General features: G+C 43.7%; 1 protein-coding gene across 4 annotated transcripts in view; it reads left to right on the top strand.

The window, feature by feature from the left end:
* The window catches only part of Rerg (RAS like estrogen regulated growth inhibitor), a 102,445-nt gene that overhangs the window by 52,636 nt on the left and 24,797 nt on the right, over positions 1-25,012 (top strand). Inside the window, exon 1 of one of the 4 annotated variants that reach the window (XM_060384316.1) lies at positions 3,952-4,813. The exons of 2 other annotated variants lie outside the window; for them this stretch is intronic. In XM_060384316.1, the coding sequence (XP_060240299.1) occupies positions 4,741-4,813 (73 nt within the window). In that variant the 5' untranslated portion in view covers positions 3,952-4,740. Of the gene's footprint in view, positions 1-3,951; positions 4,814-25,012 lie in introns of those variants that run through there. One more of the 4 variants, XM_060384318.1, reaches the window with a different exon arrangement.

The following is a 25,012-nucleotide window of genomic DNA, read 5'->3' as shown; positions in this document are numbered from 1 at the left end:
CAGCGCTCTCCTGGAAAACTTCAATCCGAGCCCTTTGGATTGTCTCCAGAGGACAAAGGTCAAGTTTGCAGTGGAAATCTGATTTCATTTTTGCTTTATTCTCCCGTGCCTTTGACTCTAACACTAGCACTGATCACTCTCTTGTGGGTGGATTATTTCTGGGTTAAAGAAAGAAAAGGCAACATGAGTAGTTTGGAGATCAGGTGAGGTCTGACCCCAGCAGAGTGACAGTGGGCATTCTAGCCCAGGACTGAGCCTAAAACACAGGACAGGGTGGTGCTGGAGGCTTTCCCTGCTGACTGAGATCCAGTCTGGTGAGTAGAGTCTAGGTGCACATGCTGGCTAGAACACCAGGCTTCTGAGGACCCAATGATCTGTTACGGATACCTATTTTGTCTTAAACAAGAGGTTTCCGTTCCTGCTGGAAAGGGAATCAGTGACCTCCATAGACTGCTGTGGAGTCTGCAAAGCATAGCCCCTGTAGTGAGCACCAGAGACAGCTGAACACATGAGCTGAGGAGGAGACTCAAATTTTGGTGACCAGGTTTTGAGTTTTAGCTTGCTGTCAGAAGCACGAGAGAGGAAAATGGACAAATCCCGGCTCAGGAGTAGTAGTGGACTCATTCCTATGATACTTGCTTCAGTCAGATTCGGATCGGAGATCTCCAGGTCCGTCGGGGACAGACCTGATTAATTGTGCCACGTGCTGGCAAGTACCTGAGCAGCCTCTGGTTGGTTCCCAGCCTCGAAGCTCCATTTCCTAGAGTCCCTCTTCCAAGCATGCTAGGGAAGAGGCAGCCTGCAAACGGTTGAGGAAAGGGAAGGAGGGAGAGCCAGGGTGCTTCCCTCTCCCAAGGCTTCCGGTGGTATTTACTGCAGTGTCCACAGCTTGACTAATTACCTTAAAAAGTAAAAGTGAAACCCCCCCTCATGTGTAATTTCCCCTGATTCTCAGTTCTTTGAGAAAGCTCCAGATGCGGTGCTCCCACTCCTTCTGCATCGGTTCCCTTCTGCTCCTGCCTTTCTGTGCTGGTTAATCACCACTGTCTACCTTATTGGATTTAGTGAGGCGCTCAGGGAGGTGGAATTTGGGGTTCATAGGCTAGGATGAAGGACAAGGAGGTGAAGACTAGATGGGAGAAGGAAATGGACTGGCCCCTGGGGTTAGCGTGGGAAGGGAGCGCCTGGCCAGATCCGTGTGGATGGAGGAGATGGAGAATATTAATAAGTATTCTGGGACCATGGATGGGAGGTCGCTTGAGATTGGGGCTGGGAGGTAAAGTTCGTTTAGAGGGTTAATATCTGCAATGCCCCAGGTAAGGGTAAAATTAAATTAGATAAAATAAAATCGAAAAAGAAGAAAAAGCCAGTCCGCTGAATCCTAGCATTCCCCCCAGCTCCGCTTCCTGTCACATGACGTGTCCTGCCTCCTCTGGCGTGTTCTCACTGTTAGGACTTTCACTCAAGTGCTTGGCAGTCAATCAACAGTGAGTGAACCTGAGAAACCGTGAGCCAAAACACAAATTTCTTTCTCTGAGATTTCTTTTGTCAAGTATTTTGTCACAGCATGAAAGAAAATGACTCGACTCGTATCCCAGGTATAGAAATGGGCCCTCAGGTCTTTCCTTACTTTCGATAATAATATTATTTAGCGGCCTTTATCTGAAAAACCTAGAGCCATTTCCCTTTTGCTGGAAGATCTCCACCTTCAGGAGATGTCATCCACTAAATTACTTCCTTTCTTTTAACAAACATGTACACCTTATCCCTTCCTCAAAATATTCCTCCTTTCTAATCCATTTATCTTTTTTATGTTTGTGTCAAACCTTACTTCTTTCAAGACTTTTTGCCTTTCCACTCAACTCTGTATTTTCATCTGAAAATTAACACAGGCACCGTTTGATGAATAGGTCAGTTCAGGGTGCATGACTTGAAGTCAGAGAATGAAATAAAAAGTCTTAATTGGCATTCTTTCCTCTTCCCTGCGGTCTCAGTCATCTATTTTGTGTATTGTGGAGTTTGTTTGTTTGTTTGTTTGTTTTCTTTAAATATCAGACCGCCTGGCAGTGGTGACTGGCCTGGCTTTTATGCATTCCTTCTGACATTCCTGGCCCAAAGCAAGGGAAAGTGCTCATGATCTCTGCCTCCTTTCTGTCTTATTTCAAAAAAAGGCAGACATAAGGGTTCTCACTGGCACCAATTCTTAGCCCAACCATAGGCTTACCAAGGCTATAAAGATGCTATTAAAGGGGAATTAAAACTGTTCACGTAAGATTCCAAGGTCGGATGCTCTGCTGTTAGGAGGCCCAGGCTCAGTTCTTCACTGTGATGGTCATCAGCTGTGTGATGCTAGGCAGGGCTCATCTTTCAGGGACCATTTTCAAAATAAGATTTGAGTACATAATCTCTAAGAGTCCTTGAACAGAAAATTATAACTGTAAAGTGAATCCGGTTGTGGCTTTAAAGAGCTGCTTCTTTGTGACTTATTTCCCATCCTTGAGAACAAAAGAGACCTTCACAGGCACAGGAAAACACACGTTCTCTGCTCGCTTTCTCACCCCAACATTCCCGTCAAGCTTATACTCAGTGCGATCACCTGTGGGACAGGTGAAGACGGTACGGCCCGCTCTCTTTCAGAGGTCACGAGCTTGAGACTGAAGGTTTCCTAGCCGAGACAGCACACACCTTCTGTCACATTACTCCTTTTGGCTTCCGTTATGGATGGAGCTACTGCAAAGGCTCCCAGAGTATGGACAGGACAGAGCCATGCTTCCGTGGAGTCTGCACAGGCCTCACATCTGCCTCAAGCCCCGTGCCCCCGTGCCCTTCATTCTAGGACGTCAGTTGGCTTGTACCTAGAGAGGCTACTGCAGCCTATGAGGAGGCTTTGACCCCATCATCAGTGAAGAGCACACTCTAACGCTACCCACGTGTTTAATACCGCATCAAGAAGAGACTTAAAACAAATGATCGAACTATGAGAGGGAGAGAATATTGTACAATCACTACACCGAAACACATCTGTAGTTTTGCACAAAGCAAAATTTGCCATAGATGGTAGTTGTGTTCATTTTTTCCCCTCTTTTGTTTCCCAGCATTTATGATGATCTCTGAGGCTCTCTTCCTTCACATACAGTCCATGGAATGCCAAAACTGTTCTCCATTGTCTTAGGCCCAAACCCACTCGATCACCATTTTTCCCACTGTCAGGAAGATAAGTTAGTTTGAAAATTTTTATCTCTCTTTGTTTTCTTTTGGGTCTGATTTATTATGCTCCTAGTAAACATAAGAAAGCATCCAAGATCAATAACCAAATAAAGGACTAAAAGTTTCAAAAGAAGTTTATATATATTAAAATCAACAACTCAGCTTCCCATTAAATTAAAATGAAGCCATCTTCATGTATGAACTAAAATTTTGTTTCAGTATTATCAGTGCAGACAATTATGCAAAAACAGTGAAATGTTGAGGGTTGTACCAAACAAATGAAGACCTGCCAAAAGACACAAGAGGCCCCTGTCTGGCTAGTCCCTCCACAGAGTGAATAATGGTAGCAACGAATAAAATGAGAATACAAGTCTATATGTGGTTGTAATAGGTTTCGGCGTACCAACTCGCCCAAGAATACCCCTGTCCCCAGTGATACAAGGAACTGTTGAACAAACAAGGCAATGGAGAGAAGGGCAAGCTCTCCCTTGCATCAGAATGTCACCAACAGCTACAGTAAGAATGACAGAAGGCTACCATCACGATGCCATCTGCTACGGGGGGTGAGGAGGGAACCCCAGGAGGTTCACCAAACATCTGAGCACACCCCTACAGATTCCATGTTACCCATGGGAAAGTAGTATAGTTAAGGGCTCGTAATAGTTCCAACATACCAAAGAATGGTACAGAAAAAAAGTACAAAAAGCATAGAAAAGTTCCCATGTGTGCAAATGCGTGCACTTCATATCATTGTCTATTTGTGCTTATGTACATATGTAGACACTTGTGATCTGTGTGGCCAATGTACAGCCATTTAGATACACGCAGAAAGAGAATAGATGCTAAAAAAGAAAAAGGGGGGGGGCAAAATGTTAACATCTAGGCAAACAGAATATGAGAATCATTGGTTCTCTTCTCATAGCTTTGTTTGAAAGTACCTCAGAAAAAGACACAGAAAATGCGGGAAATCAAAGTTTCCCCACAGTAGAGAGCATGGTGTTCATCTCTTCCTGAAGTGAATGGCTAGGATTTCCATCTTCTAGTCCTTGATTGTTTGTGTGCAGTTTTGAAGCTAAAATTCTGCTTCACTTTTTTCTTTCTTTCCCTGTTTAAGATGGATTCTCAGCACCCCTCAGCCTCCAGTAAGGTTAGTGTTGGTTTAGGCAGACATTCACAAGTTTTAGCAGCACATCCTCAGGAAACAGGGAGACGGTTATTTCCAAAAATGGCCATAAATTCCACCCTTCAAGTAAGTCTCACATAGTGGGAATTTGTCTGAAAAAAAAATGGCTTGTTTCTCAAGCTTCTTAAATGCCCCATGTGACATTTTGGCATAGACATACTCAGGGTGGGTGGATTGTAAAATATTTCCCCAAATTACAAAATATTTGAAAGCTGACACCAGACTTCCACTCTTATCTGCTGATTGCAGATAGTTCTAAGCTATTCTGGTACATTTGACTGGTGCCGATTTTCTCCTGCATTCTTAAGCAGAAGAGCTCTAGAGTACAGAGTGAGGAGGGCAGCCTACCCATGAGCCGATCATGCAGAGGGCGTTCAAGAAAAGAAGCTGAAAGGGAAGACAAGGCCCAGAGAAAGCTGGAAGGTCTGTATCCGCCCCCATTCTCTCACTGCAACAGGCAGGGGATATTTTACAACACTTTGCAAAATTTAACACTTCATCAAGTGTTATCTCACTTAATCCCCTTAAAAGCTCCATGAGATAAACACGATTTTTATGCACATTTTGTGGCTCAGATATCTGAAGCTTAGAGAACCAGCCTGCCCCACATATGGGCTGGTTAGCAAGCTTAGGCTACCCCTTGTGGAACCTGAAGCCCTGCTCTGCTGAGGACTGCGTGGACAGTTTCCACGGGAATATGTTCTGTCTCTGCAGAATCTTTCTCACTATGAATGCTGAAAACATTCCAGGGTTGTTAGCAAACCTGTGACTTTGTCACCAAGAAAAATCTCTTAATTGCAATTGTATCAACTGTGGCCATCCTAAAATGTCATGTATACTTCCCAGGAAGGTAAAATTATGGTAGCTGTTAAACTCAAAACTAGATCCTGTTTAAGAAGCTAATAAAAACACAACTACTATGCTGCATTTTTAAATTATTTTTACCATTATGCTAGTGTTTTAAACAATGTAATAATGGTATTTCAACATAGCTAATGTTATCTGTAATTATATATAATATGTCTGGTAAAATATTATTGTTATATTATAAAATATCATTATAAAATATTACTGTGGTATTTCCACATAGCTGAGTTTATTCGTACTTACATATATGATATATGTTATAAAATATTACTGTGAGATATGAGTCACAAGCTCTGTAAAAATGAGCCATAGCACAAAAGTGGTTAAGGACGCTACAGCAAAGAGCACATTAGAGTTTTGGCGGATACCCTGGCTTACCACAGCTCCTCAAGAGCCGGCTGAGGGCGCTACAGTACAAAACGTACTGAAATCCAAGATGAAGGTGGTAGTTAGATAAGACCACACATCCAAGCACTTTCCAGCCACAAGAGGGAAGACACCATCACCACACCCATCTCCTTCCAGGCCCCAGTTTCTGCTCACTCCCAAGTGCCTCCTGTCCCGTCCTACACAGTTTTAATGAAGGCATGGCTTCTGCAGCCCAGGGAGACTCTGTGCTCTGGAAGCTGGGCCTGTGTTAGCAGGCCCAGGGGGTGGATGGAAGCCAAGACTTTTGAGCATCCCTCCGCCCTCGTTTTCCTGTGGCAACACAGCTCAGGAGGTCTATGTTGGAGGGTTGATCCACCAAGTTTATGTAGCTTTCCTGGACACGTGTGTTGCCCTTTCGTGTAATGTTTTCTCTAATGTCACCGGTTTTAAGCTTTTATTTTCCAGCAGGCAGGGTCTGGTCACATCTGCACAGGTGTGTGTGGGGGGGGTCCATATTTTTTTCTGATAGTTACAGTGCATCATAACTACTGGGAGCGGAAAGACCATAATGGGCAGATGGTGTTTATAAATACAGCATCCAAGGGTGCTTGGGCTAACTGCTAGCTGTGTTGTTTACACTGTCTGACAGGGCACAGATGAACCGCCTCACGTTCAAAGAGGCGGGAGCTTTTCTGTGTTCCGGAAGCGCCAGCAGGTGACAGTGATGGCTGTTTGTAATTCCAGTGGGTTTTTCCCCCCTCTTGACTGAATTATTAATCAGGCTACAGGGCTATTTACAAAGGACACAAGCAGACTCTGAATCTTTTCTGACTATCAGGTTCCTCTCTATTCTACATTGAGTTCTACTCAAAGCACAACTTGAGTCTGGCTTCAACTGTGTGAGCATTTGTGATAGATTTTCTTTCCTGGATGTTTTGGTCTGGTAACTTTTGCAAGGAGCTGGCCTCATTTTAGATGGCAGCATGAAGAGGACCGGGTGGAGAGAACCCACGGCAGTCTGGGCCAGAGCCGCTGTGCTCTGTAGATCGCCAAGGAGACCAGGTGGCTAAGCTGCAGCCTCGGAGACACATATCAAAAAGATCATCTGCACCCAGGCCTAGCATGGCCATCGCACAATGCCATGAGCTAGGGAGCTGAAAAACCAGAAATGGGTTCCCTTGTAGTGCTGCTGGTGAGACATCCAGCGTCACGTGCCAGCACCTGTTTTCGCGCAAAGGCAGAGGGGCAGTCTGCCCCACCTTCCCGTGCCAGCTTCTGCTAACCTTGAGCACACCTTGCGTTTTCTTCCTGTGTCTTTCCTATTCATTTATTTACTCATTTGTTCATTTGTGTATGTGTGCACACGAGTGTATGTGCATTTGTACATGTGTGCATAAACCTGGGGGCCAGAAGCTTTCGAAGCAACCTCATGCTTAGAAAATTTGAACAGCCTGGTGTCTTTCCATTGCCCTTCCTATAGTCTCTTAAGGCAGGCCCCCTTTTTGAACTTGGGATGCACATTTTTGTCTTCCCAGCTGGGCTGGGTAATCAGCAAACTTGAGCTATCCTGTCTCCATCACTCTTGGAACCGGTGTTATAAACATGTGCAGGGTACCCAGATTGTCACACGTGTGCTGTATCTAAGCGCTGGTCCTCATTACATGGCAAGGGCCCTGAAATCCTGAGCCATTCCTCTAGTCCCATATTCATGGCTTAACATCCTCTTGTTTGTATGCATCTGCCTGTGTGACCAGATTCCCCCTTGAGAAGAACACAGTTGTAATTGATAACAGCCCAGGAAGCCATCTTAACTCCATCAATAAAAGTCTGCAAAGACTCTCTTTCTAGATAAGGTTACATTCTTGGGAGTGAGGACTTTAGGATCACTGGGGAGGATACTGTTCAACCTGTAACACTATCCATCTTGAAAAATTTCCAAAAAAGATAACTTGTAGCTGTTAGTGGAGTGTGTACAGTCAAATACTTTGCCTTTAGTGAATGTGTTTATTCTAGATGCCAAAAAATATCACATTATGGACTCCTTTTTCTACAAATTATAAATTCTCTTTAATTCCCCTTTTTTCAGGGACTGGTTCTTGCTAAATCCTCCTAGAACTTATGGGCATTGTTTTCTGAATGATATTGTTTCTCTTTCATTTGCAAACTTTGGAGTCTCTCTCACTCTTTAAACACATGTCTAATGATCAAAATAAAGAGTTTCTTTTATGAACAAAGTATATATCTCCAGTCCTGTTGTAAGGGAAATTTAATGGAAGAACATTCATTTCAAATGAACAAAGCTCCGACTCGGGGTTCCTCCTTGATCCTTTCCAGAGCAGCAGCCTTCACAGCGGTTGGTTGTATTGTTTATAAACAGCAGATAATTTTAAAATTCAATACGAATGTCTATCATAGTGGCCTCCCTCTTTCTTCAAGAAAATCTAAGGAAACCCTGGGTGACCCTAACACTGCAGAGTGGCTGGAAAAAAGTGACCCAGAAAATAAATGTGTAGCAAGTCACATTTTCTCCATTACTTAAGGGAAACTGTGGTGTTAATTTTTAGTCTGAATCTATCCGCTAAGCATAAATCTATGAGTCACTGAACTGCCTTTCTCCTACACCATAAATATTAGGACTTACAAAAATGTTGAGTCCACGTGTGATGAGCAAATACTTTCCTATACTCACAAAGGGACACGGGAAACATTTTTCTAAGTAACAGCGGAAACTTTAATGTCATTAAAGAGCAATGTTATTTTTCAAAGAAAAGTTATAGTAATAAAAGAATCTTTTTAAAAGATGATAATATAATTGCTTAGGCTTTAATACCTAAAAGCATGCAAGCTAGATCTGGTTTTAATTTAAAAAAAAAATAAAAAACGCTCTGTTAAACTTCAAATACTATGTGAAGTCAATTTTAAAAAAGGTTTGATTTTGGCAGATATCTATTCCTAGTAACAGGAAACCATGAGGCAGGAATCCCACCTGAGTTGGCGCCCCTGTTTCAAGGCATCACACTATTTCTGAGGCCCAGTGACATGGAAAATTGGGCTCAGTGTCACAGAAGAGGTGGCACACATGGCTTCTGTCCTCCCAGAAGCCTCTCCTGTCTGACCTAGATCACGGAGCATAAGACAATAATCTGCTGCCTCCAGGAGGTTCCCATGCTGCCCAAAGCGAGGGCCTTCTGTCTTGACTGCCTCAGGCTTTCTGAGTGAGAGAAGCGCACACTGTGCACAGCAACTTCGGAAGACCGCCTGTATACCTCGGTAGAGGGAGCGGGAAGACCAGCCATTGTCCGAAGCAGGCGCACGGGTACACTTAGAATCGTGTGAGTCATCCTGGGACAGGCAGAGGTACCGAAGGAAAGGCGTCTTAGTGATGCAATTTCAACATCATTGCACCTTTGCTAACAGTTTTCTGCTCTCTTTTCTGCCCACATTAGTTGCCCAGCCTCTGGGCTTTCTGTCAGAAGGACGATCATTTTCTGCTGTTACCTTGTAGAATTTAATGGCTTTTTTGGAACCTTCCTGTTTCCTTTTGTTTATAAAGATTAGGCTGTCCCTCCTTCTTTCAGCAAAAGCCTAAAGATGAGGCTGAAGGGTTTCTTTGGTATACATTGCCAAAACATCCCTAGCCAGTGTTTTCACAGTGAACAGCAGTACTATTTAACAGTGCAAGACTAACCAGGCCCTGCCTTCAGTTTCATAATTCCAGAGCCATTGCATGTATTTTGTAATTATCTCCGAAGACCTTTATTAATCTCTGGAGTGCAGACAAGGAGACGCTATTATAGTTCATTTAAACCATCTCGGGACAAGTCAGAACCTTGTGCAGAGGACACACTAGGCAATTATTGTAAAAGTACAGATTTTACAATGGTTTCAGTAATTGAAGAGGACCCTAGCACTAAGGCTAACATGCAGTTCACCAACTTCCTGTAAGGGGGAAAAAATCTTACCTGAGTTATATAGGAAAGACAAGCGGAAGGGGGGCATCCTGGTAGCCCAACACACAATGGTGGGGCGGGGGAGCTTTCAGAAAGCTTCGTGCATTCTGGTGGTGCCCCCTGGTGGATGGATGGAAGGCGCAGCAAGCGCCCCTCAATTTGGGGGCATTTGTCTTATGGGCAGTGTTTATGCTCTTTACCACCACATAGCTCTCTTCCCTGCGTCTCCTCCCCTTCTCAGGAGGCTAGAGTTCTCCATGACAGGCTGGGCTCACTGCAAACACCACTGGTTCCTGGGCTGTGGGGAGCACCGAGGCCTTAGGGTGGCCACCTGGTCAGTGTGGGTGCACTTCAGCTGTTGCGTGCAAAACATCAACCTCCGTTATGCTTTTGTAAATGGTTCAAAGCTGTGGACTGTGTCTCTGGCAAACTGCTTACGAGGAACAAAGGGGAAATAAGACTGTTTTTCATTTAAGAGGCATGTGGTTCTTATTGCCTCTCTGAGATTAAGTTTTGTTTTCTCTTCATCTTATTTTTTAAAGTTCGTTTTCCACCGTGAGATGAAGTGATTTTCATAGGAATTGTTGACAATATGGAAGGAGGGGGATCAACTGTAGTCAGACTGAAGCGAGGACTGATTTGGGATGTAGCCAGTGACACAGACTCCTTCTTGGAATGTACTCTACAGAATTTAATGGGCTGAGCTAATTTACCTATCTGCCTGGCTGCTCTGCCTGATTTAAAATCCCTATGTTGGCACTGCATTTATGTATTTCCTGCCTTGTGTTAGGAATGGCACCGTCAGCATGCTAACAATAGAAGCTACTCAGTTAGGTCAAATCTTTACCTCCACGGAGCCCCTTATCTCGTAGGGTCAGTCTCCATCTATGGTCAGTGTTCCCCCACAACCCTGCCAGGGCTTGTTCAACTTCAACACCAGGATTTGTTTGTGCAACAGTAGCTAGCATAGCTTATAAGATCTCACACACAGCCGGATTATGTTGTAAACCTGGCCTTTCCACCTTGTACCTGTGACTTCTTGGATGAGCAATTTACAGACTGGGGTTCAGCTTCCTCCTTTCATGTCAAGAAGAGATCCTGAGGCCGTAGGAAAAGCACAGAGTAAAGTTTGGCGTGATCAACTAATATCGCCTGGTTTGCAGGCTTCTGTAGGGTGCCATTAATATACATTCTTGTGCACACTTTCTTTTAAATGTTTTAGTATTTAAATCCAGCCTTGCGGTGCTAGTGTATTAGAAGCAGAGACAGGAGGATAGTGGGTTTGGGGCTAAGCAGGGCTACATAGCAAGACCTTGTCTGAAAATAAATAAGTAAATGAATAAACAAACAAACTCCTCTCCTGTTAAAAGACTTTGAAAATGGGCTGGGGGTGGAGCTCAGGAGTCGAGCAACTGCTTAGCATGTAAAAGGGCCTGAGTCGGTACTCAGTGCCCAAACATACAGGAATGAAGCAGCACGCCCGAAACCAAACAGGTGAAAGTTCTCATGACTGTCAAGAAAGATCAGGAGCCAGTGAGATTTCTCAGCAGGCAAAGGTATCTGAGTTCGATTCCAAGAACCCACATAGAAAAAAAAAAAAAGAGCTGAACCAATTCTAGCAAGTTCTCTTTTGGTGTTCAAAGTCTCAGTGCTCAACAGACATACTAACATAGGAGCTGCAGGATATAGCTCACATGTGTTGATTTCTGTCACTCTTCAGGTTTCACGGGTGTACTGTCCAATTGCTGAGACTTTTACCCAGACAGAAATATTCAAGGTATCGGTTTCAGTTTAAAGTAGGCATCTGTTTCTTCCGAGTGGATAGTTCAGCGGACTCTCTTTCTTAAGCAGCATCTTAGGACATGAATTCATATTGTCTGCTTTTAGATGCATCCAGAGACCAGCTTTGGTTCACCTGCCTGGAGTAATATTCCTGCCCAGGGTGGAGTGCTACCAAACCACAAGTCCTAACTGCCTGCCTCTTTCCTTCCTTCCTTCTACCCTCCCTCCCTCCCTTCCTCCCCACGCCTCTTTGGTTTTGGGTGAAGGTGTGAGTCTAGAAAGCAGATGCTGTGGTTTCTGGGTTCTAGTGCCTCTTTATGACAAATTGTTCAGGCACACGTGGACAACCACAGGGAAGGATATAGTTATTAAGAGGGGGATAGCGAGGGAGGCGGAAATGTGTCAAGCCTCCTCAGCCATGGCCTGGCTCCAAGGGAGCAAGAAGGGAAGGCAAAGAGAAAAGGCAAAGTGAGGTCCATTTATGTACCATTCTCTTGGCTGAAAGAGGCTCAGGTGGACTGCCAACCTTGGCCCTACTGCAGCCTTTTGTATGTATGTCTCTCTCTGGAGTTTTGTGATTTACTGTTTCCTGCCTATTTCTGGACCGATGGACACAACTGCACATAAATGTTTTACGTGTTGTACTGGTTTACTTCACACTTACTTATTTTGTATGTGTGTGCATGTGTGCTCACGTTGTGGCATACATGAGGTCAGAGGTCCACCACGGACATGGTTCACTCCCTCCACCATGTGGAGCCTGAGGATAAGCTGAGGCCACCAGGAGCAAGCCAGTGACCTGTCGTCACCCCCAGAATACGTGCATTAAACCAAAATTCCAGTTCTTCTTGTCACTTATTTGTATAAGGGGGCATTAATTTATATCCTCGCTCTTCTTTAAAACAAACTGGTAGAATTACAGTGGTAAAAATAGCTCCACTCTTCCTCTGTCTTTATTTAAATTGTTTCAGCCCAAATTGACTGAAGATTGTTCCCTAGCTTTCCATCTCAGTTGGCTTGGAAAGGCACAATTCTAGTGAAAGAACATAAAATGTCTTTTTTTTAATTTTTTTTTCTGAAAGCAAGATTTACAATAGGAATTACACTCACTATACACACAGATCTTAATCACTGGGGTTTATGATGCTAGAGTGCAGGTCACATAATTCTATGCACTGAAGCCAAGAACCCTTCTGGTCACCAGTATAAGTTTGATCAAAGTTTGCAGAGAAACAATGAAGTCTTCTTTTTTTTCCTAAATAAAATCCAGCATTAAATGTCAGCTTAGCCGAAATAAATATAGCATTAAAACAAAAAAGAGAAAAAAAAAAAAAAGGGAAGGAGAGAAAAGGGAAGGGGAGGGAAGAAAGCAAAGGGAGAAGAAAGATAGTGGCAGGAAAGGATGGGAGGGAAAAGGAGGGGCAGGGGGTAGAAGAGAGAGCAGTTTTAAGTTTCAATAACTTAGTTTTGGAAAATGAACACAGGACCTTCAGAACGCTATGTAAAAGGACAAATTTAAGGGAGATACAGCCTTTCTATTTTAAAATATTTGAAGAAAACCCAAATAAAAGTTAAACTGAAGCAAAGGGTCATTCCTGTAGTGTTCCTATGTTATTTTCCCATCAAGTTCATCTGCTTGTGTTTGGACTTCTTGCCAAAGCCTAGGCCAGACCCTTAAAGTAAACAGGGCTGGGGGGCTGCTCGCCCAGGAATTCAGCACTCGGCCTGCTCTCTGCTCCCAGCTTGTGAGGCCCTGTTAGATGGGGACCCTTGCTCTGCACATCAGAGAAAGAGGTCCATCTTACACCATGAGGTTCTAACGCCAACGGGAAGAGTCATACTGGACCTCGCACAATGGCTTCCCAGTAGAACAGCCTGACCTCCCACACAGGGGGCCAGACTTGATCGTTCATAAGGCAGTATGACTAGTTGTAGGTCAGTTATTCGGCCTGTGTGAGCATTAGTGAGCCTCACTTTTGAAAGGGGGAAAATAAATACCTGCATTGCCTTTAAAGCCTACGGACTAGGGAAAGAATAAACTTATTGCCCTAACCAAAATGTCTACAAATAAAACAGGAATTGTTTAAAATTATCCCAGTAAAATATCAGTCAAATGTCCCCATCTCAGGCAATCTAGGAATCAAATAAAATGGTTTAATAATATATAGGACTAGAATACCAGTGTAGGGTGTCTGTCATAGCCAAGGCCAATGAGACACAACCTGAGGTTTTTAAAGTTGTGCCTTATTCAGAAGGCTGTAGTCTGGGAAGACAGCAGATCAACATCCTAAAAAAGCAAAATTACCTGCCTTGCATCTCTTTCCCGGCTAGCAGATCCTGTAAAAGAGAAGGAGCTTGGCAGAAGGCAGCCAGTCATTCCAGAGCTGTCTTACGTCTGAGATTTGTGGTGTCTCTGGATCTCTTGTTATCACTCTTCACTCTTCCCTGTGCCCCAGTGTCTGGAATCAGGCTCTTCTGGACACACTGAGACTCCTTAGTATCTGCTGGTATCAGTCTTGTGCTCCTCCAGGCCATCTGGCAGGGCAATGCCAAGCAAACTGTCAACACTGTGTACATGCTAAGCTTTAGTAAGGTGTACCTGCAGACTTCTTTCTACAGTATGGAGGAAGTACACGTATTTCTTTAGAGCACAGAGTAGGAAAATTCTCCTACCTGTCATTTCTGTCCCCTATCATATATATTACATCTGTCTTAGTTAAGATTTCTATTATTGGGATAAACCACCATGACCAAAAGCAGCTTGGGAAGGAAAGGATTTATTTTGCCTGTCCTTCCATGTACAGGACAGGACGGGACTCAAGGCAGGATTCTGAAACCAGGATGTAAGAGACACGGAGGCCCTTGTACTTACAGATAAGCACTAGGGAAACCTATGTGTTGACACACAGGGTTGTTCCTTCAAGGGAAGGAATGTGTAACCTGTTTCCTGCCCAGAAGGCAGGGAGTTGATGTGTTTAAAAGCCTGGTGACCTTTACTCTGTGTGGCTGGAGACCACACCAGACTCTTCCCAGACCCTTGCCTTAAGCTTGTTTTTCTCTCTAAATCTATAGAACCCATCTTTATGGAAGGCGTCACATAAACTTTACAGAGTTTTAATGTAGTCACATCCAATCTTTATTCATTTTTGTTCCTCAAAGAGATTTATGTGTGCTTTATTGTGCACAGGGAATTGAATTATCACCAGAGAATTTTCTACCAAGTTGGGCGGTGTTTAAGTATGCTTAAAATAAACCACTTGGGGTCAGACTCCTGAAGTTTTAATTAACCCAAGCCATACTGAAGGGAACCACCTTACCTCCTGCAGATTGTCACTCAGGTGGCTATGGAGGTCACAGAGCCTACTGTGACCTCGAACAAAAGCCAGGAGGAAATGCTGTTTGCTGGTTTGCTTCTAAGGTGGCTTGCTCAGCTTGGTTTCTTACAGCCAGAGAACCGCCATCCCTGGTGTGGCTCCGCCCACAATGGCTGCTTGTAGCAGCTCCATTTAGTGAATTCTTCTCCCAGATACGCAGATGACTCATTTTATTACCTGTTTTCAATCTTTATCAAGACAACTCTGCATGGATTCCTTCCTCCTTTAGTTGGAGAATGCAGTTGATAAAACATCAATGGTGTATCGTGGCGTTTAAATAAAGATATGATTATTTGTTAGTTCTCACCTTGCAAATTAGAGTGCTAGGACTCAGCAAGGCTCCCTTTCTGGGGAAACTGGAGAGAATAACAGTTGTGGGATTCAAACCCAGCTCTTATTGTAGGTACAGCATTTTTTTTTTCATTTGCCAATGAGCCTGCTGCTGTTTGTGCACCTACAGGTGCAGGTCTCAGTCAACCACACGGATGGCTTTAGTTTTCACTAAAGCAACCTAATCTTGACCTCAGGGTTGCATTCTCACTTTGAGGATAAAATATGAAAGAGTCAATTTTATGTGGATTCAGACTGAAACTTCAGATTTCTCTTGATTGACTCGTGGTTTAAAAAAAAAAAAGCTATAGTTTCTTGCTGCTGTTTCTGTGCTTGTGCTGTGAAGCCTAAGGTTTGATGCTAAGCAGCAGGACAGACGGCCTCATTGGCCTTTATACCACCATCCATTGCAGGCCCTGAGTACACCTTGTGATAGAACATTCATAGCTTAAATGTGAGCTATCCCCCACGCGCTCACTTATGTGAACATGTGGGACCCTGCTGGTGCTGCTATTTTAGAAGGTTCTGGAACCTTTAGGGCATAGAGACGTCCTGGAGAAAGAGGATCACTGAGGGCAGGTCTTGAACTTTTAATAGCCAGCCCTACTGCATGCCTGTTCTCTGCTTCCTGTTTCCCTAAGATGTTCGGAAGTGAGGGGTCCCATTAGCACAGTCCTGCCACCATGGAGCCAGCTGCTGCCGTGCCTTCCCCTCCATAACGGACTGTATCCCCTTGACCTGTAAGCCAAAATAAAGCCTTACTTAACTGGATATTGTCACAACCATGAGAAAAGTAACTAACACCATTGTGGGGCTGCGGAGATGCAGGACTGAATCTGCACACATTTGTGCTTCCCATGCGCAACGGCTTTTCATCGTGAGGCCAGTGTTTGGGTCGCCTCGGCCATGCTGCAAAAGTAGCTCTGTGACTCTGCCCAGGATCCATCTGCCAGCCCTTCCATGAGCTGCCCTCGTAGCTCCTCCCTACCCAATGGGGCTTGCTAAGGGCTCTGAGGACCCCGACAGGATGTGCATGGGAAGTGTCTCCTTGTGTGAAGCCACCAAAGCCAATAGAAGTTCTTCTCCAATTCTACAAAGCCTAAGGGAGAAACATAGGACACCATCACCATTTTTATCTGGCTGTCCTCGCTTCCTTGTCTAGTGTTTATCTCCAGTCTTCCAAGTAGGAAGTACCCAGAGACAGAGGGGACACAGAGATCTCACTGCATTGTAGCTGTGAGTGCTGACATCCTGTGATATGTTTCTGGGCAGCAGCTGATACTTTCTCTTCTCTCTTCTACAATGCACACTTATTTTTTTTTCTAGTTTTGTTTCCACAGCACTGGGCCTTTAACCAGCATTTGGTCCTGGGGAATAACAACTAGAGGTGTCATTAGGCTTGTGTGATTCACAGTTTTATGTTTGAACAAAATAACAACCAATGAATGTTTACAGTGAGCCTATTAGAAAATCGACTGTGACTGAGAACAATTTGATAACATCTTGAGGCTGAGACCCACTCGCAATTTCCCCTCCTTTTCATTTTCCCAAGCTCGCTCCAATTGAGGGATTATTCATAGAAATCCATTGCTTATGAGCTCACACACTGAACCCCTTTCTGAGCGCTCGTGTCATCTGTAGTGTCCCTTCTCTGTAGAGAATGTTCATTGAGCAGCTTCCGGGATTCTAGACTTTTAGCTTCCTTCTTGCTTCACCCTCCCAGTCACCTCCGCTGGTTTTCCCCTCATCGGCTCAGGTGCTAAAAGTGTATCACTGACTCAGAGTCCAGGGCGAGTCTCCATCCAAACAGGGTCTTCTAGGGACCTCATCCAACCATGAGGTTTTAAATATCATGATTATAGTGACAACTATCAAATGTGTATATAGCGTGGGTATTTGTACTTGTGGGTCTCCTCTTTCCTCCGGGGCCTTTGGCTAGAGGAGCAGAGGTGGAGTGCGGGCTAGGAAGGCTGTGAGCATGAAGGAATGACATCTGGGACCGGCTGCAGGGGGGGAGGTCGACTTTATTCCAGAGGTGAGGGGAACCTTATAGGAAAAGGGAAGCAGCCAGGAGGTACTCCAGTAGGTGCACAGTGTGCTTCGTTTGTGCTAAACAGCGGCATGAGCAGGGGCACACTGCCTAATTATCATATGGGCAAGAAGGGGCAGGGAGAAAGCGTCCTGCAGGAAGCTGTGCCAGAGTCTATCTCTATAATAAAGCAGGCATCTAGCTCAGGGACATCCTCCAAATAAGGACAGGCAGGGAGCAGGAAGCCCCGCTGGGGGATGGGGGTCCTCCATCTTGCAAGGAGCTCAGAGAGCTGTCATGGAGGCTGCAACCTTCAGCAGCAGGACCCTCCAACATGTACTCGGCTCCAGCCGCTCTCATTTTATTTTATTTTTTAATTTGGCATATTTTCACTGTACATTGTACGTAGCTCTGTAAGGACATTTTCATGCAAATCTGTAATATACTTTAATCATATCCCCTTAAACTCCCACCCTCACCATTTTCTTCTCTCCTCTCTTCTCCCACTAGCCCCCCTTTACCCTACTTAGACAATTTCATCTCTACTTTCATATCATAGGCTCATAGTTTATGTTTCTGTATACAACCTAGGGTCCATAATAAGAGAAAACTTTGATTTTAGAGACATGTATGATTTGCCTAATGTGATAATCTCCTCTTTCATCCTTTTCCCCAAAGATGACATCATTGTCTTTTTGTTTGTTTGTTTGTTTTTTTTTTTTTTTTGTCTTTATAAAGAATAAAACTGTACAGGGTGGATATTCTGCGTTGCTTTCATCCGCTCCTCCCTTACAGCACACCTGGGTTGAGTTCATAACTTAGCTGTTGTGAATACTGCAAGTGCCTCTGTGATGTGTTGACTTGTAAATACACAGGAACCAACTGGACCATAGAGTGGATCTAAGTTTGTTTCCTTGGGAAAATGCCTATGAGTTTCCACAGTGGCTAGGCTACTTTACATCCCCAGGGGCAGGATGGAGAAGCTCCCTGTCTCAGTGTCCTCTCCAGCACTTGTTGTTACTCTTTTCTTAATGACTGCCCTTCTGGCTGAGTGAATGGAATCTCTGTGTAGGTTTAACTTGCAGTTCTCTGATTACCAATGATCCAGACTCTGAATCTTTTCGCTTCTGCATCTCTACTGTTCACCTAAAAGATCTTGCCCACTTGTAAAGATTTTTCCCATACTGACTTCTGTACCTACAGGTTTTCTCCACTTCAGCCTCCAGCATTTCATCCTCCTGCTTTCCTGGGTCACAAATCTGCTGTGACTGTTCATTGTCCTTCTCTTCTTCTCCATGACTGGCCCCAAACCAAAGCTGGCCGTTTCCCACCCATATCTCTGCCCTGGTCTATGCTGCATTCCACTTGTCCTATTAGCCTTCCAACTGCTTTCCTGCTTCCTTGCTCATCCTGCAATAGATTGTTTATGACCCACAGAAAAAATCAGATCTTCCTTACAGTGATCAGATCCCGGCATCAAATCAAATTCTTTTCATTCATCTGCAAACTCTCTGTGATTCTCTCAGCCTCTGCCTGGCTGCACTTATCTCCTCCCACCCTTCCCTTTATTTGTTCTTTCTCTTTATTTTTGTTGCTGGCTGCCTCTCTTCCTTAAATACACTAAGTGCATTTATGAATGGATAGAATGACTTAAATATATGAGCAGTTACCTTGAACTGTAAAACTCACAGATACATACATAGTACTTAATTTATATTTTCTGTGCAAATTTTTCCTTTGATTTTTTTTTAATAGAAAAGACCCACTCACTCTCATGGAATTAGTCTTCACCATGTTTAAACAAAACCTTTGTGTGCAGACAAGGCGAGAGGGTTTATCCTAGTTGCCAGTGCCCAGGACATGCATGCACCCAAAGCCCCCAGCAGAGCCTGAGCTGTCACTAACCCAGAGAAAAGTATCTCTTGGTACTCTTCTGTGTGCAAGCACATACTCCTTCCATGCAATTTGCTTTCCTACCTTATACAATGAGAAGAGGGTTCAGAAAAGATAGAAGAAAAGCTGAATAAAAGAAAAATCTATAGAAAGAAATAACAATGGATTGTTAAGGTGGCTTAACTGCCTTTAAAAAATCTAGTGAGAGAGATTGATGTTATTTATGTATTTCTCTTTTCAACCCTCCCTCATCTCTCTCTCCCTTGAGATTCCAAATAACCTCATCATCCAGATAAATGCCAGGGAAAACAGATGCAAAATAATTCAGAGACTAATTGAAAAATCATCACCAAATAACTAAATTGATATTCGCATCACAGTACACGAGTCTTATCAACAGCATATCTATGTTAGGATCCCAGCAGTGTAAATGAACCCAACAGTGGCTTGATTAATTTTAAAATTCAGTTATAGAGCCCTAGAAGGAGGGAAACAGATGGAGCATAAAGTGAAATCTTACAAAATGCTCCAGAGAACTACATGGGAGGCATGCCCTTTGCCGATGGAGTTCTAGCTGTTCCATCCTGGCAATTTACCCTTTAATAAATCTGCTCTCCAAGTTGCTAGAAAGAGAAGGCTTTGTGTATTTGTGTTGAAAATAAAATAAGGTTGGCAAAGTGAGTCTGAAGTTAAGTTTCCATTTTAAACAAAGCAATAGTTCTGGGTGTAATGGCTAAAAGGCATTGCATAGTTTAAGAATTGTGAAATATAATACATGTTCATTACGGAACATAGTCATATATATATATATATATATATATATATATATATATATATAAACCATGTGCTTGAGCACAATCTGCAAAGTTAAGGTCAATGTAAAAAGGTAGGAATAAACCAAACAAAAATAATGTTTGTCCTAGTAGGCTCCTGTGTCTGTTATAAAACCATGGAGAAAAGGGGGCATATGTTGCCTTATAGATTACAGTCTGTTATTGAGAGAATTCAGGGCAAGCGCTAGGGCAGGAACGTGGAGGTTGGAGCTGAAGCAGAGGTCATGAAGAAATGCTCCTTATTCCCTTGCTTTTACTGAGCTCTCTTTCCTATACAGCCCAGGAGCAGCAGCCCAGCTGTGGCACCACCCCCAGTAGGCTGGGCCCTCCTGACCCTCCCAGGTCACTCATCCAGCAAGACAGTGCCCTATAGACTTTGGTTCCCACTAGGTCACAACCTCCTGTAACTCTGGAACCTCCTGTAACTCTGGCTCCTGGGGATCCGATAGCGTCTCCCAGACTTTGTGAGCACACACACAAACACAAACACGTACATAATTACTCGTGTACAGACATTAATAAAATAAAATTTTAAAAGAGGAAATTGTTTTAGGTAGAAATTTGGGAGCGGATGCAGAAGAAATCATGAAATCTTTTGTGTTTTCCACTCTTGAAATGGCCTAATAGATAACACTTGTTCAAACAGTGGTAGTGACAATGTGTATAATTAAAATGAGTTACAGCAATGCACAGGACAAGGGTAAATGACAGTCTACACTTGAGGGGGAGCTTGTTGTCCTGAGGCTGAACTGCGTGCTCTGTAACTACATATTGCAAGCTCTAGGCAAAGCACTCCTGTTTTAAAGAGATAATTGACATGTTAGGAGAAGCTCGAAATTTTAATGGTACAGAATGCTCAAAACAAAAGACCATAGAAAAAGAGGAAAGGAAGAATGTAGAGGAGAAAGAACTTCAGAGACCATACACAGACACTGCAGGAGTGAAACAGAGTATGGGCTTGGGTGGGACAAAACATCGGGGAGGCTTACCACCGGTAGCAGGAGCAGCGCTGTTGTGAGTTATGAAGAATGTAGCTTGGGCTGGTCTTGAACTAGTCCTCCTGCCTGAGAGTCCCAAGTGCTGGAATTACAAGTTTTATTCATCATGCCCTACTTAGCCAATGTGAGATCCTATTGTTGAAAGGGTTGTAGCCCTTCAGGTGCTGCCACTTACGATCTTGGAAATGTAAAATGATGTAGACATTAGATTGCACTGGATGATTTCTTATAAGACTAAATATAAAGTCTTACCATAATCCAGCAACTGTGGGCTTGAACATTTACCCAAACATAAGATGATGTCTCTCTACATAATACTTTAAAGTGAATTCACATTACTGAACCTTATCCGCCCCAAAGTTGGATCAATTGAGATATTCTTCAAAGAGTTGCTGGTTTAAAGTCTCTCTCTCTCTCTCTCTCTCTCTCTCTCTCTCTCTCTCTCTCTCTCACACACACACACACACACACACACACACGATATAAATGTATATATCATATACTTTACATATTCTATATCTCCACTTACTATCCTATTCACCAATAGGAAGAAGGAAGCTATTGGGCCACACAGTGCCATGGATGAGCCCTAGTGTTGCTGCAGGGTGAAGGGCTTAGTCTGATACAGCCACACGTGGCTACTTCGAAGCCTGATTCTGCGCATTTGCTAACGGTGGAGGGAAGTGGGCATCCCTCAGCCTTGCTTTTCCTATGTAGTGAGAGCTGGAAGTGCTCCAGTCTCATCTGTCCCCACACAGTCACATTTGTGGTGAAGCAGCAGCCACGTGGATTAAATAAGATAACCACGCCATCTCTGTGTTAGGGATGCTTTTATTTACCTTTATAATTTTTAATTGGCATGTAACCAGCGTACGTGGTGTGGGCTTTTCTAACATCTTTGTGAAAGCACATGCTGTACTTTGAGCACCCGGTGGTTTGTCTTAGAAGCTCCTCGTGGCTGGGTGGTCCTCTAGCCCAGCTGCCTACAATTTCCCTCACCTCACTCTGGGATCTGCCAGCCCTCCTGCCCTGCACAAGGGGCCTTTTAGCTGCAGTGTTTTAAATTAATTTATTTTTTATTAATTAGAATTTATTCCCTTTGTATCCCAGCTGTAGCCCTCTTCCTCGTCCACTCTCAATCCCACCCTCCCTCCCTCTTCTCCTCCCATGCTCCTTCTCCAGTCCACTGATAAGGGAGGTCCTCCTCCCCTTCCATCTGACCCTAGCCTATCAGATCTCATCAGGGGTGGCTGCATTGTCTTCCTCTGTGGCCTGGCAAGTCTGATTCCCCCCTTAGGGTGAGGAGCTATGAAGACAGCCTCAGTAGTGTTGAAGCCTGAGGGAGACTCCCCACTGTCTGTAGTTACACCTAATCACTAGCCACAGCTAAAACCGTTAAGTGTCCCATAAACAAGAAACAAGACCAGAGTGGAGCAAAGGATGCCCGTGGGCAGGGCACCATGAGCCAAGGGTCCTCTCTGTGTCCCCACAAACATTGGCTAGCTTCGAACTCTGCTTCCTTGGGACAGTTTGTCATTTGTAACCCCTTTTATGCCCACAGTAAAATCTGAATATTTCCAGCTGTCAGGTTCTACTGCTCGGTGGCTATAAACACAAGGTGGGGGAAAATAGACATTAATACCCTATGCATTTCCTCTTCCAACAAAAGTAAACATTCAAAACCCAGTTTTATATTTCAAATCCTTTGACAACAAAAAAGTACTTAATTCCTTGCAGACAATCCTGGTGAAGCTTGCTACCTTGGAATGAAATGTTGCTTTTAATAAACGTACAACCAGCTAGAAAACTGTAAATACAAAATCTGGTATTGGATAGTTAGCATTTATTTCTTAATTTTCATTCTTATAATTAAAGCAAATAATATTTTTTGACTTATTTGAAGCTCGCTGGAAAGTTTGGATGAAGAACGTGTAAATTTTGACTGACATTTGGTGTATTGACCTTGAGAGGTCAAAGGCCAAACCTCGTGACCTCATTACAGCATTCCGTACTAATCTCCTCCTGTTTGTTCTTTCAGTTTCAATTGAGCAATAATATATTGCCAGTCAATAATACATAATGGTTTTGCTCTTGAAAAATTTATTGCTTTCATTTTATAATCTTCGTAAGTATTCCCCAGCTTCTTATCCTATATGGTGGGAATTTTAAGTCATGCTCCCACGGTCTTTCCTGCTCTTTCTTTTCCCTACTCTAAGACAGTTACCGTTATCCAATAAATCCTGACCTTGCCGCTTCACAGCACCATGATGCAATATCCATGACTTGAATGTACTGACATGAGATTCCACCGCTAGAGTTTCGTAAACAAAGTGTTTTCGAACATTTCTTGGAAACGGTATGAAGAAAAACCTATCACAGAAAACTCACATTTCCTGAGAGCTCTTTTTCTTCGGGGTGATACGCATCTCAGAATGCAGGACAAGCCCACATTTTTAGGCTCAAACAAACAGTCATTTTAAAGCTACTCTTCAACCCCATCTGGATCTAATTTACCTTGCATTTTCACTCCCGCCTCATAAAGCATGCATCTCTACACTGCATTCATTTTACACGTCTATTAAGTTGCTCCATTTCTCTTTTTTTTATGAGGCTTATGGATTTTTGAGTCAATTTATTTTGACCTTCACAGGAAAGACAAACAAGGGGCCAAAATGACAAGGGGATGGAGGCGCCCAGAGAGTGCATCCGTAGAAATGAGTTGTTTAAATCTCTGCCTTGATCTGGATCCATTCACTCTTTCTGCACCGTTAGAAATGTGAGGTTAGGCAGAGAACACGGGAAGCGAGAGGCTACCATAGCTACGAAAAAGCAGCACTCTGGACAGTCTCCCGTTCCTTTAAACCACGTCAACTACACTTGCAAACCAGCAGACTGAGACCATGACGGGGATCCAGCCGCTGTGGAGCAGCATCTGACAGTTACTGTGACAGGACAGACAGCCAAGGAACACATGCTGACTGTGTGACAGATGGATGGGTGAATGGAAGAATGAAAGATGATGGATGAGTAAGTGCGTGCATGGGAGGGCAGATGGATGGGAACTCTCTCTCTGTTTAACAGCAGCATTAGCACCACACGCTCACCATCTCCAAGTCTGATGGCACTGTTTTAAAAAGTCACTGATCTTTCAGAATTTCATTATGTATGAAACCCTTGTCGTCACTACTCTCCCATCCTCTCAACTACAAACCGGTGAGCCTTTCTGGACAAGATCAAGACTAGTCATCATTGTGCCCAGGAACTTGTGTGTGTGTGTGCCCATGAACTTCAGAGCAAACCCAAGCTCCTCAATGTGACATATGAGCTTCTTCATATTCTGAGCCTAAAGAACTTCACAACTCATCGCCAACACACATGCGCAGCTCTACCCACATAGTACTCTGCCCATCCCTGAGCATGGCACTCCTGGCTGAAGCTGGCTCTTCTGCATCTATGTCATTAGATGTGACAAGGGTCTACTTGGCTTTCTTCCTAGCAGGCCTCAGCTCATCCAAGCCTCCATTTACAATTTAACTCGAATATTAAAAGTCATCTTGACTGTGGAATCTTCTGCTTTGCTTTCTTTGTCCTTTGCATGATGTATTGATTATCAAAAGTGTATTGATTAAATGTGAAAACTTCACATGGGAAGAAGTATTTGGTAAAAAGGCCTCTATGTATGTATATGTGTATGTCCTATGTATGTGTATACACAGGGCATACAATTACACATCTGTGTTCATGCACATGTATGTGAAGTCTAGATAGAGGCTAATGTCAATTTCTCTCCACCTTATTTTTGTTTTAATTTTCATATGCATGAGTACTTTGCCTTTATGAATGTCTGGGCATCTGGAACTGTATTACAGATGGTTGCAAACTGCCATCTGGATGCTGGTAATGAAACCCTGTTCCTCTAGAACTAGCTAGTGCTCTTAACCACTGAGCAACCTTTCCAGACTCCCATGCACCTCTTTTCAAGTATGTCAGTGGACTTGGATCTCATTGATTAAGCTGGGCTGGCCATCAGCAAGCTCCAGAGATTTGCTTGTGTCTGCCTTCCCAGCAATGGAGTTTTAAACATACCCCACCATGCCAGCTTTTCATGTGGGGCCAGGGATCCAAGCTCAGGTGTTTTCATGATTGCATAGCAAAGACTAAGCCATCTTTCCAACCCTAAAATTCTTTAAAAAGACT

This window comes from Meriones unguiculatus, chromosome 5 (assembly GCF_030254825.1).
Source record: "Meriones unguiculatus strain TT.TT164.6M chromosome 5, Bangor_MerUng_6.1, whole genome shotgun sequence".
Classification (NCBI taxonomy): domain Eukaryota; kingdom Metazoa; phylum Chordata; class Mammalia; order Rodentia; family Muridae; genus Meriones; species Meriones unguiculatus.
This window is presented reverse-complemented; position numbering and strand designations above follow the sequence as displayed.